This window comes from Kryptolebias marmoratus, linkage group LG3 (assembly GCF_001649575.2).
Source record: "Kryptolebias marmoratus isolate JLee-2015 linkage group LG3, ASM164957v2, whole genome shotgun sequence".
Lineage (NCBI taxonomy): Eukaryota > Metazoa > Chordata > Actinopteri > Cyprinodontiformes > Rivulidae > Kryptolebias > Kryptolebias marmoratus.
The window spans coordinates 25,539,740-25,558,648 of NC_051432.1; the positions used below are offsets into that span (position 1 = coordinate 25,539,740).

The window sequence follows — 18,909 nt, forward strand, 5'->3', positions numbered from 1 at the left end:
GTGCCTCTAGTTTTAATTAGTTTTTCTTTCCATAGAAACCACATCTGGATCAATCCGTCTGTCTCTCTCTGTCTCCTTCTTCTCCTCTCAAACCCCAGCCAGTGAAGGGACATAGCAGCTCATCCTGAGCCTGGTTCTGGTTCTGCTGGAGGTTTCTTCCTGTTAAAAAAAAGAGTCATTCCTTCCCACTGTCGCCAACATGCTGCTCAGAATGGAAGACTGCAACAAAGTGAGGATTCAACTCAATCTGATGGCTTCCTTAGATAGATACCTTTTACTAAATGACTTTTGTTGTCAAGTCAAGTCAAATTTATTTATATAGCACTTTTCAACAACAGAGCAGTACAAAGTGCTGTACAACATGCAAACATAAAAATACAGTCATAAAACACACACAACGATATCAAAAATATAGAGCTAAGCATGTCTAAAACATGAGACACTAAATAAGACTAAGTCGTACTAAAGATAAACCAAATGTAAATTGAGGAGAACCAAACTACAATATAACATAAACTAAACTAGAGTTTAAAAACCTCAGCCAAACAGAAGCCATGAAAACACACACCCAATTTAAAGTTACATAAAAATACAGAGTAAAACTTATCTAAAACAAGTTATAATAAAAATAAAATAAAAATAAAAATAAGCTGAGGAAAACCAAACTAGGATATAATGAAAGTGAACATAAACTAGACTAGGATTTAAAAAAATCTCAGTTAATGAGACGTGATATGTGATGTGAATTGGTGCTATATATATTTAAATTGAACTGAAAGTTCCTCTAACTTCAGAGCTTTTAGCAACATTTGTTTTATTATTTTATACTGTCACTTAATGAGTGTTCACAGAAATATTACCAGCTCAAAAGTTGTTTTTTTAAAAGAAAATGCCTTGATGACAGGTTAATTTGAGTTATGCATGAAAAGCATGTGTTCCGTGTTTGTTTTTAAAGCATCAGAAAGACGATGCTGATCCACATCCATTAACTGAAGGCACTCCAAATGTCATCAGGTTGGGAGGTCACAATGACTCACAGTTTGACATTATACCAGGCATTATGATTGCTGCCGCCTATAAATACCCGTTAGTCTTCATCTTTTACTCACAAAGCATCATGAATGTCATCTGCAGTCTTCTGAGAATCACTGGAGTTCTGGGTTCCTGCTTCTCTCTGGCTGCCCTTCCTGCAGGTCGAAGGTTTTAGGACCTGAAACCTGAACCCAAACACTGAGAAATAACAGGTGGGGAACAAGACTGAATGACGTGTGGAACTAATCAACAAAGAAGTAGAGGAAAAAGTGGAGGTGATACAGGAAATTGACGTGAAAAGCAGAAAGACATGAAACCCAGATGAGAAATAACTCTTGAGCACATCTGTCAGCAAGTTTCTGTAAAGTTCCTGATGTCTGAATTTATCTGCAACATTAAATACAGTCTGTTTAACTTTTTAGATTAAAAAAATGTGTTTCTTTACCACTCCAAACTTAACTTGTCAGCTTCCTTTTCTTCAACAAAAACCATCTTGTCAAAAATTAGATGAGCCTGTTTCTGAAAGTAAACATTTCATGTTGAGTAAAAATGTCAGCAACTTTAAAATTGCCACGTCAGGAGCTAATTTTATGTTCCCAATGCGCCCTCTAGTGGCCTTCATGTGAGGAGACATACTGACAAATATGGCCATTGATTTCATGCAGATTGACAAGAGAATTTACAGAGAATTTGTTTAGGTCAGCTTCAACTGTGTTAATCATTAATTTTGTTTGAGTTTAATTAACCTGCAGGAACAATAACAAACAAAGACAAACAAGCTTGAAACATTTTCAGGATCCATAACTTCCAAGTTTTCTACTCTGAGGTTTTCATTACCAAAAGAGGAGAGGATAAAAGTGACTCCTGCAGAAACACAGCCCTGGTTTGTTTAAATTACAAGAACATCTTTCCAAGCCAGAGAGGAAGGAGGAGGGATAAGAAGACATAAACAGAAGAGACGAGCTCACTGCGGCTGTCCTGCAGACCAGACAGATAAATAAACACGATAGTACAGATGTTTCTTTAAAAACTTCTTTCTGCAGCACCTTCAGTATAAACTACAGCAGATTCCATTCAGCAGCATACTGTATTTGTCCAAGTACAAATGAAATAACAGAACTCAACACCTTTGCAGATAACAACTAAAATAAAATATACATTATTGCACGAGCAGAAGTTGAAACGGATTTCTGTTTTCTCGTTTTAATTGCTGAAATTTTCCACATGAGTTCATATTTTGATCATCTACATCTCCTTACAGCAGAAAATAACGACCCCTGTCCCATTCTTCAATGCAGCAGCTGCTGAGGGTGGATGTTAAACAGCAAGTCATCGTTCCCTCTGCGAATCTCAAGCAAAAGTGGCTGATCGCTCTGCAGCATGTCATACACGCCTGAAATGGTGTGGACCGGCTGTCCATTCAGCTTCAGTATAACGTCACCTGCCTTGATGCCTCCTCTGTTGATGAGAGAGAGGAGAACACTTGTTACACATGTTTATAAAGGGAGCCCTGATGCACATGAAGGGAAACACAAACCAACTTCATGCTGTAATACTACAAACCGTGTAGTAGCTCATCCTGAGTCAGCATTCCACTGTTGGTTTCCTGTTTCTATTTTTCCATGTGTTTGGACTCAAACTTCTACATACTTTGTGTTATTTTAATCATTTAAATATTAAAACCTTCAACTTCATTGAGAATAGTGTGAAATGACTTTTGTTACTTGTAATGTTTATATATTTAAAAATATAGACGCATATTTACTAAAATTTTCCTCATTGAAATACATTGAGATCTCCTCAGTTCCTTCATTGTTCTCTTTGAAATCTACTTCAGCAAATTCTAGTTTAGTCTTTTTATTTTCCATTCAGCTTTTAGCTATTGTGTTGGTATTTTTAGCTTTTACCTACTGTTTTGATCATTTTAGCTTTTAGCTACTGTATTGTCTCTGAGATGGACTTTCAACCTGTCCAGGGTGTACCCTGCCTCTCACACAATGACCTCTGGAGACAGGCGCCAGCTCCCCCCTCAACCCCACCCCTTCTTTAAAACAATACCTGAAATTTTAAAATCTATGGAAAGAATAACATAACGAACAAGATCAAAACATTAATGAAGAAATAAGAATATAAAAACTAAATATAAAACCAAACATAAAACAAGAACAAAAACAGAATTTGCATGCATGTGTATAAATCTGTGTGTGTGTGTGTGTGTGTGAAAGCATACCTCTCTGCTGGAGTGTTAGGTATGACCTGTTGCACAAAAACTCCACTGCTGACGTCAGGAAAGTCTGGATTCTGATGCTTCAGTTCTGCTATTAAACTTAAACACATAGAAGCCCCATTAACCCTGCTGGTTGGACAAACTGATCCCAGACAGCAGGAAGTAATCAGACAGCCTGTCTGCCTGTCTGATTACACAGAATCTGATGCATGGGTGCAGACGTTTTAACTCACGCTCTGGTGACTGTGATCATCCTGATGCCTATAAAATATCTCTTCACTTGTGATAACTCTGAAAGAAACACAAAAGCAGAAGGTGAGTCTCAAACAAGGCTTGAAGTAATCAGAATACGCTCCTCAGCAGCTCTCACCTGCATCCGACTGCGGATCCTCCATCCGTCTCCTCTGCAATCTGAGCTTTTCTGTCCCAACAGCAGCAGCCAGGATAAAAATAAGTGAGAAACAAAAAGGTGTATGATTGAATCAGAAGTGTTGTTTGAAAAGAATTAGTCCCCCTGTTCAGTCTAAGATCCCCACCTTCACTGTGTTTGGCCTGTGAGTCTGTGAGGAAACGGCTGATCCTGTCTGAAGGGATGGCGAAGGAGATCCCTGCTGTCACTTTCAGAGTGTTGATGCCTATGACCTCACCATCCTGGGAGGAAACACAAGTCTTACACACTGTCTCACACTCACAACATGAAATTATGATTGTCCCAAACATTTGGGCCCAACTAGAAGCTGTGGGGGAGGGTTGAGTGTGAAATAAAGTTAGAGGCTTTTTAATTAAAGACTGAAGCACATGGCATCACTGAAATTACAGAAGTTTTACACGAGCTCACAAGTTTTTTGGAATTGGAGTTGTATTTTTGCCTCATTTGACCAAAAACTCTACAACGACCATCATAAAGACAAAACTTACCAAGTTAACGAGAGGTCCTCCAGAATTACCATACTTGGAGCCAATATGAAAGACAAATCACAAGAAATATCTTAACTAACATTACTATATGGAAGTACTGTGTCTGTTCATGTGTTTGTGTTCACATTGATGATGGCATCAGTCTGGATGTAGTCCATGTCAGAGTCCCTGATGCCCAGCTCTTTGCCGTCTCTCTGCGCGGTGCTGACGATGCCGGTGGTCACGGTGTTCTGCAGGGCGAACGGGCTGCCGATGGCAACTACAAACTCTCCTGGTCTGAGATCAGCTGAAGGGCCCAAAGAAAGCACGTGAAGCTTCTTCTGCTCGCACGTGGACGGACAAAGATACAAACACAGAGATGGACACATGCGCGTGTCAGATCAATACACTGTGGACAAGTGCTGAGAAAAGAGCAGAAAGAATGAAGCAGGGAAGAGGAGGAGGAAGAGTTTAAAGCTTACAGAGTAGTCCAAGTATTTGAGATGTGAGTGTGAGAAGACACACATCAGTGCTGCGGCTGTGAGTCACAGAGTCAGTGTTTATAAAAGTATTTCCACTAGACTTCTGAATGTCTCGCAAGAAGCTGTTAAATCTTGGCACAAAAACACGTCAGGAGGTTTTTCATTTGTTCATTTAGGAGCCGCAGAGGAAGGAAAAAGTGAGATTTTCAAAATAAAAGCCTATGATTTTTACCTGGGGATTGATCTTAACGGTGGCGATGTCCGCCTTCCTGTCGACGTCTCTGACCATGGCCTCGTAAGCGTCGCCGTCGTGGAGCTGAACGCGCAGCTGTGGCCTCCCGGTCACCGTGGCGGCCGTGGTTACCACGTGAGCGTTGGTCACTATCACACCCGAGTGGGTCACAATGAAACCAGAGCCGCTGGACAGGCGCATGTGGCGACCAAACAGAGGATGCCTGGGGAGGGGAAAGAAAACTTATTTTCAGGGACTGTTTGAACCAGGTGAGACAAATTATACCGGCTACATTCGAAACACAGCAGCAGATTTTTCTATATGGAGCTTTTTTTTTTTTTTAAACATCAAACTTCACGCTCGATGTTTCACGCAGTACACACTCACACATTCCACACCTCACAAACAGCTCGATGTGGACGACGGCAGGCACGATTTTCTCCACGACATCAGCGATGAAATTGAACTTGTAGCGAGGGCTGCTGGGATGGAGCAGGGACTGACCTGCTGACAGGAAAAACCAGCTGCATTAATACACAAAACTCAATTATTCAGTCAAGACTGTAAAAATAGCTGAAGACCTGCAGTCGTCCTTAAAATGTTTGAGGGTGGGGACGGACTTAGCTTAGCTGAACACAATATTTCACACTTTGAAACAGAGAAATCCTCAATATATTTGAATCAATTGCTTATTATGAAGTTAGGCCAGAAAAGCCACATTATTATAACATTGCTTGAGGCTTTTTTTTTTTTTTTTTGGAAAAGAGGTCAGGTGTCAAACTGACCTGAATGCAGTCCTGACCTCTCACCTACTGCATATATTTGTCAGATTGTAAAGTTAAATATAGAGCCTTAATTCAAGCAAGAATCAACAAATATTTTCCATAAGAATACACAAAATGTTATTTAAACATTAAAGGACTTGTAGCAACTTTTGTGAAGTCAGCAAATCAGCATCCATATATATTTTATACTGAGTTAGATTTAAGATTTCAAATATATTTGCACATCATTGTTGTTAGTTACATTTCAACATCCAAACTTGTTTTTGGAAATTAAAGGAATATGTTTGTATTAAATCTAGATCTTTCCATTGATCACATCCATTTCCAGTTTCTACAATTTTACTATAAGTTGAATAAAAAGTTATTCCAAACTAATGTAACTAATAATAAAAGTAGAAAACTAGAAGTTAGGATGCATTTTTAGCATTTACCTAATTGTTACAATGAAGGATAACTAAATTAGAGTTGTTTAAGTCTAGCTTGTCTTACTCTCCTGTCCACAGGGAGTCCTACCTGCGCCTGGAAACGAGCACGCGCCTTTGTGCGCCTGGATCACCGCAGCTCTCCCCTTGTTCGCAGCTTTCCGGCTGGCTGCTTTCATCTTACACACGTTTCCGTAGGTTTTACCATCGCTGCCGCACACCTCGCGCCGCAGCGCGCACCGGCAGACCCCCCGGGAGCCTCGCCGCCTCCCCGCGGGCAGCAGCTCGCACTCCAGGCCGTCCCCGCACGGCAGGTCGTTCCTGCGGCCGCACGGGTCCCCCTCGCGCGGCGCGCACACCAGGCAGCAGTTACACCTGTCCGGGACGTACCCGCCGGGACAGCTGGGGCTCGGACACGAGCTCACGTCACACCGGGAGGCGCATTTGTCCGAGCGCGCGGCTAAGGCGAGGCCGTGCGTAAAAAGGAGGCACGCGGCTGCGCGCAGGAAGAAATGCATTATCGGATAACCTCGGAGCCCAGACTGCTGCTCGGCCCGCTGCTTGGCCCGCGCGCTCATAAAGACGCACCAGATGAGTCAGGAGCTGCAGGTTCGGCAGGTTCGAGGCTTCGGGTCTGTTTAGACTGAACGCAGCCGCGCCGGGATGTGTTTACTGTGCGGCGACTTCTTGGCTTCTAGTTCTGAGAGAAACTCATCAAACTGAGCCGACATCGAGCGCCATCTAGCGGAAACAGAAACACACAACAGTCAGATGGGAAGCCTCGCAAACTCTGGACATAAACTTGTATTTTTAAAGATCCAGATGATTACAAAACAAATGGATCAAATTTTAAGGAAATATGAAAACAGTAAAATAACTGTCTAATACCACGCCTATGATGACAAATGTTAACATTTTCAAGTTCAATGAAAAGGAACCAGATTTCCTTTTTTATTCTAATTTTTAAAGATGTTTTGCTTCTCATCCAAGAAGCTTTCTGAATTTAAACTGAATGAACATAAAAAACACCAGCTGCTGCAGCGAAGCACTGGTGTTAGCCTTAGCCTTAACACTTGCTCCTCGTTAGTTTGTCATCAGCTGAAGTAGAAAGTCTTTAGACTTTTTGGCCTCTTTTCAACATCACCAAGGCAGAATGTATTTGTTTACATTCCTGCTGCATCTGTGCAACAAGACAACTGAACAGTGCGAGTACGGAGGCAAGGAGAGGCATTTAGCTACTGTATGTCATTCTGGACTATAGCTTTTAAACACACATTTAATAGATTTAAATTACTTTTCCTTGAAATGCTAAAAAATGTTACCTGACAAATGAAGAAGAAATCTGAAATGTTGTTTTGGGATGTTTGGTTGTTTGGCTGAAAGCTCATGGGTTTATAAAAAGTCTCAAAATGAACTTTTTACAGGATTCAGCAAGACTTTCAGATAATACAAATCAGGAAAACAGCAACCTGTTACCCTAAATACATCAAGTTTTTTTTTTCCCAGTTTTGTCTCATTATGATGCCGACATACACCACTGTGTATTTAAAAGTACAGTATTTACGAGATAGTTTTGCTCTAAATTTCTCTTTAAAAAGTTAAGTCTGTCCACATTTAAACTCTTTACAGCCAAAAAACAAAAAATAATCAAATCTAATTTCTCAAATTTTATTATTTTTATTCAGTTAAATATACAACTTCTGTTATACAATCACTGAGTTGGAATAAAAATGTCAAAATTCATACATAAGAAAAGAACATCATCGAGCAAAGAGTGAAATTTATTCTCAATTGTTTTTCCCTCTTTATAGAATATTTTATAAAGGGGGGCTTCAATCCCCCACACCACAAGGTTCAAGAGAAAGCTGCCAGCAGTTCAATACATTTCAAACAACAAATACATTCATTGTTCTAAGAAGTCTGGTTCTGACAGCCTTCTCTTGTAGTGAAATGTTTCAGAGTAAGAATTTGTGTAGAAACCGTAAACAGATTACATTCAAGCAACATGTACCCTCCTACCCGAGTCGTCCTCCTCCAAATTCAAGTTTTAACAATATTCTTTGCTTGAGGCTTTTCATTACTCCTTCAACAAATCCATTTGGCAGTTCGGACATCTGAAGACACTGTTTGTTAACATGTGGAAACTAAAAGTGGGTGAAAGGTGGTTCGAGCCATTCCTGTGGGACTACATAAACACTTTCAGCTGTACAAGCGTGCATTTAGGTCAAAAAGTCTTCTTACAAGGCAAAAGTCCAGGATTTTAGGGCTTTTTTTCTCCAGATGAGGTCCAGTTACAAACTGCAGAATGATCCCCATCTGTGGCACGTACGTGTCGTTTCTCTGAGCCACTGAAAGACCATGCAGGAAACTTCACATGGTATTTTGAGTGAATTAAAAAAAAAAAGGAAAATCTAAACAATAAACAAAGCTTATTATTTCATCAGGTCACCATAGTAACCACAAACAGCCCAAGGGTCCTCCTAAGATAAAGACAGTGGTAGGCTAACACCCTCAGCTTCCGCTTTTCTCACAAAATGAGAAATCCCTTTTGACTAAATTCTTCTTAAACATCTTCCCATCCTTCTTTCTGTTGATTGCTTCTTTCCTTCCTCATAAGAACATGTCTGCCCTGTTTTCAGTGGGATATTTTACCTTCTTACTCATGTTTAAGGACTGCCTTCGTAACAAAAAACTAACGGTTTCAGAATTTTCTCCTTAGCTTCCCTCCCCGGGTTCCTCACACTACCAAGACGTGAAAAAGGGCCTCTTGCAGTGGAAGGTTTGCGTGAATGCGTTGCCCAGCGTGACGACTCGTCCTTGGCCACCCGATCGGCTGCGCTCCACCACCACCCGGGGCATCTGCACCAGCTGGATGGGGCTCTTCCCGTCCTTCAGAGCCTGGGTCAGGTTCAGCACCTGGGAGCAAACACGAGTCAAGAGTAAAAGTACAGAAACAGAATGCTGACACTTATTCAACAACAACAAAACAAACCAAATAATCTGCAAATCAAAATCAGCATTTCTTCTCAAGTCAGATAACTCTATATCTCAAGGGAAAGGCAAAAAAGAATCCATGATGGTTATAAACACATTAACTTTACCACTTTGTCCTTTAAGAAAAAAAACAGGAAAATGAAAACTAGCTGCGTCTGTAATTTTAATATAACGATCCTTACATTGTCACTGATCTCTGTGCTACTTTACAGTTTTCATGCACTAAACACAGAACATGGTTAAAAATAATGAGTGGAAAGTTTGTTTACTGGTAGTGTATAACAAACTATACATTGTATCCATTAAACACGTCTTAAATGCTGCTAAAAACAGCACTGAACTACAACATCTAAAAGGTAAACCAGACATTTTTATGTCAATGGTCATTTTTTGACAGCTAAACTTATATAAGATTTAAAAATAAACACAAAGACAGTCAAAGTTAGACAGGCAGTACAAAGGGTTACAGGCACAAAATAAGCTTAAAACATGTGGTGGTAACAGAATACAGTGACAGAAAAGTAAAAGAAAGTAGGTCAGACGAAAGAAAAGGAGCACCCAGAAACAAAAAAGGATAAAATACTGACTGAAACAATACAGAGAAGAGGCTGATTACCAAGGGATAAACTCACCTGTCCTCTCATAACAGACATCTGTCTCTCAAACATAGTTTTGTCAAACCCTTTATCTGCCTGAAGACAAAAGCAAATAACATACTGATGTTAGCAAGTATCTTATGAAAACTAAAAACACAGCTGCTCTGTGCTAAAGCGAGGATTGGTACCTTGAACATCTCATAGAGGTCCTCACAGAGGTCCTGGACGAAGTTCATATCAGAGAGGCGGGACAGCACGAGGTCTGTGGTCTCCTGAGAGAAGGGCACCTTCGCCTGAGGGAGCCAAGCCCAGTGGAAGGGATCTAATGAAAAAACAAACACAAGAAGTTATCTTTAATCCCTCACAAAGCCTCCAAACATTTATGAACAAATAAGCAGCATTAAGAGACTGAGAAAACGCCTGAGGGATGGAGGAGACGTGTGCTGGTGACAATGTTTAAGTACAAGAGTGATGTACAGAGATCTACAACTGCAGCGGAATTAAGTTGATGAGAAAAACTATGAAGATCTGGGAGAGAGTTGTGGAAGCCAGACTTGGACAAGAGGTGAGCAGCAGGATGGTTTTATGCCACGAAAGAGCACCACAGCTTCAATGTGGAGGTGGGAGTGCATCAAGGATCAGGCAGACTAACAGATGAGGTCAGGCAGGAATCCTCGTGGACTACGATGTCTGCAGAGGACATCAGGATCTGTGGTGAGAACAGGGAACAGGTGGAGGAGAACCTGGACAGGTGGAGGCAGGTGGGACAGTGAGGCTACAAGGTCAGAGGTCACAAAGGAGCAGGACTTCGAGGACTTGGGGTCCACTGTCCAGGAGGACGGGGGTGAAGAAGAGAGTCCAGGCAGGATGGAGTGGATGGAGAAATGTTTCAGGAGTGATTTGAGACAAAAGGGTGGCGTCAAAGGTCAAAGGAAAGGTTTACAGGACTGTGGTGAGAGCAGCCATGTTGTTTGGTTTGGAGACAAAAAGACAGGAGACAGAACAGGAAGTGGCAGAGCTGAAGATTTTGAGGTTCTCCTTGGATTTAGGAATTTTAAATTTATGGGTTTAAAGATTTATCATTCCAAGCTAAACATAAATCAAAACAACAATAAACTGTTTTAAATAAACAGTAATGACAAAAATCAGGACTAATTATCACGTAAATAAGAACATACATGCTCTCCACTCATCTGGATGTTTGAAAGGGAAGGCCAAGCCGTTGTCGATCGCTGCGATCTTGATGCAGGAGTCCATACTGCTCTCTGGCCATTCTGCATCCTACATTGAGTTTCAGAAACAGCACATAAATCAAATTATTTCTTTACAAAGATGCCTAAGCTCGTTATCAGTCAACAGGCCTAATGGTATTTGGAAAAGGACAAAAACTAGACTCATTTATCTCTACATGGCAGCTGAACTCGTGCACAGAACTGGCTTGAAGCAAGTTTCTTTTTGTAGAGTTTATTCATCCCAATCATATTTGAACTCACCTTCTGCCTTTCGTCTTCTTCTCCGGGCTTCTCATACTTGATCAACCAGTTGTCATTTCCTCGATCTGAAGAGGAAGACGCAGAAACAAACATTAGAACAATTCAGCAGAGCGAAGATCAGTTTGAATATGTTGAAATGTGAGTGAAGGAGAACAACACCTCTGCACGAAGAAACCGCCATGTTTCAACACTCGTGACAATAACAACACATGGCTTATTTGCATATTTACTTAAACATTTAGACTTTTTAAAATGTTACCACAGACTCCAGAACGATCAGTAAAAACATCTGTGCCTACCTGTGTTTCTGATGACATAATCCAACACAACCAGCCGCTCAAACTGGGACTGCAGCTGCTTCCTGATGTTCTCTGGCAGAGGCTCGGCCTCAAAGCGCCGCAGCCAGTAATCAGCTTCGCGGTAACCCTCCACGAACAGCTGAAAGGAGCCCACCTGGAAACAAACATGTCACGTTCACAGAGAACGTCTAAAAAAGCCAAACTCTACTGAAACATTTCGTTTCTGGAAAACAAATGCTATGCTGGAATGAGGCCAGCTTCTTGCATTTTTTTTTCTTTTTAAAACAAACTTTTTTTGTTCTTTTACAATATCTAAAAGAAATGTCAAGAATGAAGGTTGTCTTCATGTGAGAGTCAATCAGCTGCACAGTGATGTAAAAAGCTCAACTGGAATGAAAGTACAGGAGCTTTAAAAGACTCTTTTGAAAAATAATGCATTAAAGCAGAGCTGACATTTATGCTTCTCCTGACCTTTTTGTTTGAATAAACATGTTTATTTTACAAACACAAATAGAGCATGCTCAGATATTTATTTTAAAGTCCTCGGCAGGCTGTAACCGAGGCTATTCTTAGCCCTCAGCTCACTGAGATGACTCTTTTATAACACTGTGGGAACACAGCAGCCAGTCTATGTGGGGAAAAAAAGATCAATTTTGATATTTAAACTCTTTGTATATGTTGATAGCAAAGAGTTTGGTATTTGTTCTATAATCTATTAGCCTGGGCCTTATTGAAACATTGATACTGAGTATTTTACACAAACAGAGACAAAAAAGATCCAAATCTGAGAGAACACATACCTAACAACCTGTTTTTCTCTTGAATGGCTTAAAGGAAAAAGGAGAAAGTGGTGATATTAGATGAAGTAGAACAGTGTGTTACCTTTGGAGGGAGGCCCACTCTGTGGAAGCGTCGTCCCACTTTAGGGACTTTCTCTAAGGCGTACTTCTTCCCCCGGGACTTTGCTCTGTCAATAGCATTGTAATGGAACGTCTCACTTGCCAAATACACCACCTGATAAAAAATAATAATATTAACCCAGGTTTAGTTGTAACTACTACAGAAGAACTTCTCTTGTGTATAAAAAAGTGGAGTTACATGTTGGATATTCAGAAAGAGATCCATGCATTAAAGCAGAAATGGGAGTATTGTGAGCTGTACCTTTGTTTTTGGGACCACTCCGAGACCAAGCTTAGTATCGACCAGTGAGGCTGCAGCCTCCGAGAGGTAACCCTGGTTGGGCAACAAGCAGCCTCGGCCAAAACAGCACGGGCAGCACAGCTACGGAGACAAACACCATGTGGAAAGAGTTTTGCAAACGTCAGCATTTCTTCACATTTGGCTTTGTTCACACAGGAGGTGTGTTTTTATTTTTACAACAAAAGAAAATCTGACACATTTTAAGGTCCCAGAGCTAACTTCTGTGTTAACAGTTTATAAGGGATATGTTTTGCACTTGAACATTGCCTAAACATTGTATGATTTTGTAGGTGTTTGTAGGTAATGGCATTTTTAAGGTTCGTCATCATGTTAAACAATTCACACAACTCCAAAATTTATGCAGATAAAAGTCGTATCATAGCATTTTAAAAGATGAAATAAAGAAACAAAGTAAAGCATAAAACCTTGAAATAGCTAAATATGAAAAATGTGTGTTATCTGTTTGCTCCTTCAGCTTATAAACAGATGATAAACGTGACGCAGCATACCTTGTGAAAGTATTTGGTCCATTTTGGGTTCAGGTGACCATAAGGCTCCTCCGACTTTGGTTTGAAAACACCAATTATTTTCTGCAGAGAAAAATAAATATATATTAAAACATGGTAATTAGGTACTTTTACACAAATATAAAACTTTTAATATAAAATTAACCAGGTGATGCTGTTAAATCCTCAGCTGGTTGAATTATTCAGCAAGTCAACATTCAACATGTGCACAACTAAATTTCCAACATTTTGATTTAGGATCAAAAGTTAGAAAATATTAGTTTTCTTGTATGGCTGGTGTTTTGAGGAAAGCGCTTTTGAACTAACCCCTTTTGGGTCTTTGACAAAGTAGCTCCCACTGGATCCCTGGGAAATCCTTTCTGGAAAGACGCCACACTCAATGGCTTGTTCTGCCCTTTGGATAATATCTGCAAACTCCAGATCATCTGGAAAATGGTTCAGATCCCCACTGTTTGTACCTGCCAGAAACAGAAACTCAGACTGTTAATCATAGTTTTAAACACAACCAAAGTTCTCTTCATTTAAACAACATATTCTCTTTCTGGAAGTAGAAAACAGTTCACAAGGTTCAGTGATAACGCTTTTAAATAATGTCAAACACTTGTAATTGGTTTGTATCACATCTGAGTGAATCACAAAGCCCCGTCAGAAAGACAGCAATAGTCTAAATTAAAATTGTTTTTTACACTATGTAAAACAAGAAATCAGTCTTTCAGAAAGCCTTGTAGATTGTCCTATTTAACAAACATTTAAAGTTACGCATCAACAATTCCATCCTGACAGTCATTTCCATACAGAAGCGTTTTGCTGAACAGCTACCAAGATAAAAATGACTCATTCTGTCACTTGGTATCGTTTTTTTTGTTGCCTTGTCGTCCTGTTATAATTATCTGGATGTGATATCTCTCTGAATAAGAACTGCTAATTATCCCTCTAATAAAACCCTCTCACATGGCATAAAGCTTTCCAACTTCTCCACCTTTCAGAGGGCAGAACAGTCAGTCAGTCAGCTGACAGAGAGCCTCCATATGCTCCGTGACAGTCACTGTCAAAGCAGAAAGGGAATTACAAAGAAGAGATGGAGAAGAAAAATGCAATTTTTTACATGATTTGAGTTGAACTGACCCTCTTTATGTGTCCTATCTAGTTCATTATAAACAAACAAATTTTAAAAAAATCATTAATAACCTAACTGCTGCAGCCATGTTGATGTTTTTATAGTATTTCATGACAAAATCATTAAATCTGAGTGATGCTATAAAAGTATTTAAAGAAAAGAAAATGTACCCGTGCAAAGTCTCACCCAAAGGTCACATCATGTTCTTACACAACCCTGTACGACGTGGCTGTCAGTCATCCAGATGACTACAAAGTCCATGATCAGCTCCGCAGTCACACACATCTGAAGATATGTTTTAAAGTCTGATACAGTAAGCCTTAATTTGGAAAAGCTATAGATCCCTTCCACACTCTGTTGGTTTGTTAGCTTAGATGCCTACAGAATAATAATTGTGGTATTTCGGCATTCGAGCCAACCAAAGCAGCCAGTTATTGTTGCTTGTCATGAACTCAGATCACACAGAATGCTACAGATAAATCCATCTCCAAAGGCTTTTAAGACACTATTACTTTCAGAGAATGAACAAAGAAATACATTATTCAAGAATATGGTACCCCATTTCATGTATGCAAATGATGTTCAACCATAAGATAGGTGAACATTTGTGATCTGAAGATTTTTCACCTGAAACTCAACAGGCAGTCTCAGATGTTAGATGTGATCTTATATTTTGTATGACAGAGTCTTGTTTGATGAAGGATATACTCGTCTACAGACTGGTGATAGTCTGCGTTGTGAAGTGTGACTGCAGGAAGCAGCTATGCCTCTCTTCTGGCTCCTTCCTTCCATTAGCATCAATCCACAGGAAGTCAGGGAAAGTAAATACACTTAAAGTATTTTCTCCCTCTCCCAGATTCTGACTTCGTCCTCATCAAACACCACACTGAACTACAGAGGTTTGGGGACTCCGTAAGCACTCTGTCATGATTTATATTTAATATTTGTCTTTCAGACAAGCATATCAGTTATGAAAAGTTCGTTGGCAGCAGGTTTATCCAAGGCACGAGTTGGAAAAACAAATGATCTGCTGCTTTTAGCTGTTTGCTGAAAGAAAATCAACTGAATCAAAAGCTGAGCGCAAATATGGCGGTGTGCATGTCAATGTTTTAAAATGTCAACTCGCATCACGTGATTACAGATTTTCTGGAGCAATTTGGTAATTTTAGCCTTGGGTGTTATTTGTTCTCTAAGGCCACAGGAAACGGGACACAGATACCTGCCATTCCAGGCTTTTTGTCAACCTGTGGCTTAGATTTTTTAACTTGATTAAAAATGGTTCAACAATAGATTTCAGCAAGCAGAAGAAAGCAATACAGGACATGTTGCAACGCAAACATTATGCAAAGGAAAGAGGTGGGTAGCGTGAAGGAGATGGTTGTTAAATCCACATCACACTTAAGTCAGAATGAGCTGCTTCCATGGTGACTGGATCACCTTTTTTTGTTTCGCCATCAGTCCTTTGCTTTTCATGGTCTCAAAATAGCCCTGTGCTTTGAATATACAGTGATGATTGAGGAGCAAAATCTTGTATTACTTTGTTTTCATCTGTATGCTGAAAGAGTTTTGGAACAACATACAGGAAGTGAGGAACTGAGGAGTGCATCTTTGGGTATGAGCAACAGGAATTTACAGTGACGACATTCACAGGTTAAACACACAGTTAACTAAATATTTAGCTGTAAAGATCAGGTCACAAGATCCAAGTCAGTTAAAGATAAATGAGCTGTCAAGAGTTAACTTTAATAAGGCAGGTCTTTTTGTGGGACCTATAGACCCATAGAAAAATACATCATAGGGGGGAAAAAAAGACACAGAAATATAACATAAATGAGACTATAAGAACCAAAAGTTTTAATTCTGAAATAGGCTGAAATATTTGATTAACAGGGATTACATAACAACACATCGATTTGACCACGTTGCGTTCACTGTTATCTCTATTTAAAAGACCATATGTCACACAATGATTACTATTATGTTCTGCTCTGATATTCCTGCCTAGTTAAACATGAGTCTCATTCTGAAGAACCTTACCTGGGGAGGCCAGAGTGTCTTTATCGGACGACGAGCTGTGTCGGTTCCGCCTGCTCCGCTTGTCTCGGACGCCTCTCGGAGACGCCGAGCTTCCTGTTAGGCACGGTAACAACAGCGCCTCTTCGCCGGAGCCGTCAGTCTCTAGCTCGGTCAAGACGCTTTCACAAGAGCCCGAAATACGAACGGCGACTCCCGGGTTCGCCCCAAGCCCCAGTCCTATTCGGTTATTATCAAACGATACCCCGGAGGTGCCCGTGGACGAGTGGAAACGAGGCTCCGAGGCGGGCAACGCTGTCGCCCCGGTGTCCAGCAGCGCGGGCAAGCCGTTCTCCGTCTCTGTTAGATCGCACTCTGACATCATTTTGTCGCTCCTTAAATGTGTGCTCAGTTGACGAAATTTCCCCCTCAAACTGTCAATCGTTCATTTTAAAGAGACGTTCATATTTACAGGGTGACATAAACCCAAAGTAAATTGTTCGAAAGCCGCTGCTTTCGCTTGTGCGTCCACATAATCCGGCCTCCTGCTTCCTATGTACTCCCTGCGCATGCGCAACACCGAACACTGCGGTGAGCTGTTGCCTTCAGGTGCTGCTCGGAAAGCCCGAACCAGGAATTTAAACACGTAAGCAATCTCTTCATATATATTCATACAAATATATTCATTCATAAGTACATCTGAAAAAGAAAAAGAGTTTTAACATATTTATTATTCTGGCTTTTTGTGCTACCTGTACCCCTAACAGTTTTTTTAAAATTCCTCTCATTTACAAATAAGCATGTAGATAAAGAAGTTGTTTCTTCGTACGCCGTCAGCTTCTTTCTTTGTGGTTCTAAATATTTATTCAAATTCAACTAAATATCATTTTTCATTATATTACTTAAAAGTCAGAAATGTGTTACATTAACATACTGTAGCTGTGCCATTAGTACAGCCTACTTTGCGAACATGTTTGCTGATGCCTTCACTGACCATCCATTCAGGTTAAAACTCATATTCCGACAAAATGTGTGAGTATTTTTTATTGCCAGCAGATGGCAACAGCGATACACCAATGAAACAAACTGCCAAGCGATACATTTAATACTTATCACCCAAAAATATTGTGTGCGTTTAACGTTAAAAGTAAATTAACCTTTCTTCCTTTTTGTCATGTCAGCTCTAAATCAAGCAGTGTAAAGGTTGCTAGCATAGTCTCTAATAAAGTCCACAAAACAAGTCAAATATGTCCATATAAATACAAATCAATAAATGATACACACATAATATCAAATATTTATAAAAGAAGCAATTCTCTACATCCACCCAGTGTTGGTATGGTCTTGGTCTCTTTGGTTCTGTGTTTGATGTTACGATCAACATGAAAAGGGATAACATGACAGTAAATTTAAACCTAATAATTTGATCATGGATTTACACAATGGCCAGTGAAAGGAATTACAACATGGGGAGCTGTGGTGCAGGGAGGAAAACTGAAAAGTTATTTCAGTTTTCAGAAAGGAAATTGGAGTTAAATTTGTCTTGGACAGTCATGAATTCTTAATACAGACAGCTTTCCAAGTTGGAGAAAATGTGAAATTACTAATGTCAACCATAGCCATAGATTTAGGATATTTTTAGATATGAAACCCTTTTGGAATAAAATAAGGAGTAGATTAAGAAGGGTTCTGGGATGTGATTTTCCTCAGGTTGTTGTTGTATTGTATCTTGGTAAGTCCTCAGATGATCTACAGTAAAGGAAATGGAAGCAGACAGACCCGCCAACTTTGAATGAACGAATCCAGATAGTTGTTGAACTTTATTTGATGGAACAGCTGACACAAGGTTGTAGGAAATGGACAAAATATAAGGACAGCCAGCAGCACTGAGGCTTCATTGATAATAAACTGGGACACTTGTGAGCTTGAGTCAAAATAGTTCTCATGATAAGCTCAATTTAGTTTTTATAATAATTTTTTTGTTGTTGGAAACAACTAAATACAGGTATATAATAAAGATTGACTTGACAACATTTTTTAATAAATAACCTTCTTTTTTCTGTCTATGGATTCTGCGAGAAGTCCTCAATCACCCATTGGTCTCTCTTGGATTACACTCTCCCTCATCTCTGAGCCCATTTTACACACACAGTCAGGGGCAGACATTCAAAGCTACTTCTAATGTCTTTATATTTTACTACCAAGCAGTCAAGTGTTTTAATTTTTGTTTTATGTAATTTCACAATGGCCTTGATCAATAGCTCTCCAGTCTTTTGTGGCGGGTGTTGCAAACTTGGACAATGATTACTCTTTAATGTTTTAGTCTGGTCGTTTTACCTAACAGTGGGTCTGAATCACACCAAACATTATGACCTGAGAGACTAGAGGAGAAAAAACACCAAGTGTATTAATGAGGCCTGCATTCTGGAGGTTGTTGTGTTCTTTCAGGTGTTTTGCAGAACAATCATTGCACACAGCTGCAGAAATGCAAAGCCATTCTTGTTCATTCACCTGTGCTTTAACTGCGTTTCAAGTCAAAATGTCTACAGGTGAATAAGCCTGTTTTTAGAAGAACAGGTTTTCTGTTTGTTAA

The 18,909-nt window shown here is 39.9% G+C and overlaps 2 protein-coding genes across 2 annotated transcripts; both read right to left on the reverse strand.

Moving 5' to 3' along the window:
- Positions 1 to 639: 639 nt before the first annotated feature.
- htra3a (HtrA serine peptidase 3a) lies at positions 640 to 6,799 on the reverse strand. The gene is made up of 10 exons (XM_017416883.3): positions 6,169 to 6,799; positions 5,269 to 5,374; positions 4,871 to 5,093; positions 4,303 to 4,497; positions 4,178 to 4,210; positions 3,796 to 3,910; positions 3,630 to 3,680; positions 3,493 to 3,550; positions 3,263 to 3,358; positions 640 to 2,490 (listed from the first exon to the last, which is right to left on the reverse strand). The coding sequence occupies exons 1-10, from the start codon at positions 6,653 to 6,655 to the stop codon at positions 2,322 to 2,324; spliced, it is 1,533 nt and encodes a 510-aa protein (XP_017272372.2). The 5' UTR covers positions 6,656 to 6,799; the 3' UTR covers positions 640 to 2,321.
- A 932-nt stretch (positions 6,800 to 7,731) lies between these two features.
- pi4k2b (phosphatidylinositol 4-kinase type 2 beta) lies at positions 7,732 to 16,882 on the reverse strand. The gene is made up of 11 exons (XM_017416853.3): positions 16,341 to 16,882; positions 13,493 to 13,644; positions 13,169 to 13,249; positions 12,621 to 12,740; positions 12,342 to 12,473; positions 11,460 to 11,613; positions 11,161 to 11,225; positions 10,846 to 10,948; positions 9,856 to 9,989; positions 9,704 to 9,763; positions 7,732 to 8,993 (listed from the first exon to the last, which is right to left on the reverse strand). Exons 1-11 carry the CDS (start codon positions 16,699 to 16,701, stop codon positions 8,820 to 8,822), a joined length of 1,536 nt encoding a protein of 511 aa, XP_017272342.1. The 5' UTR covers positions 16,702 to 16,882; the 3' UTR covers positions 7,732 to 8,819.
- Positions 16,883 to 18,909: the final 2,027 nt, after the last annotated feature.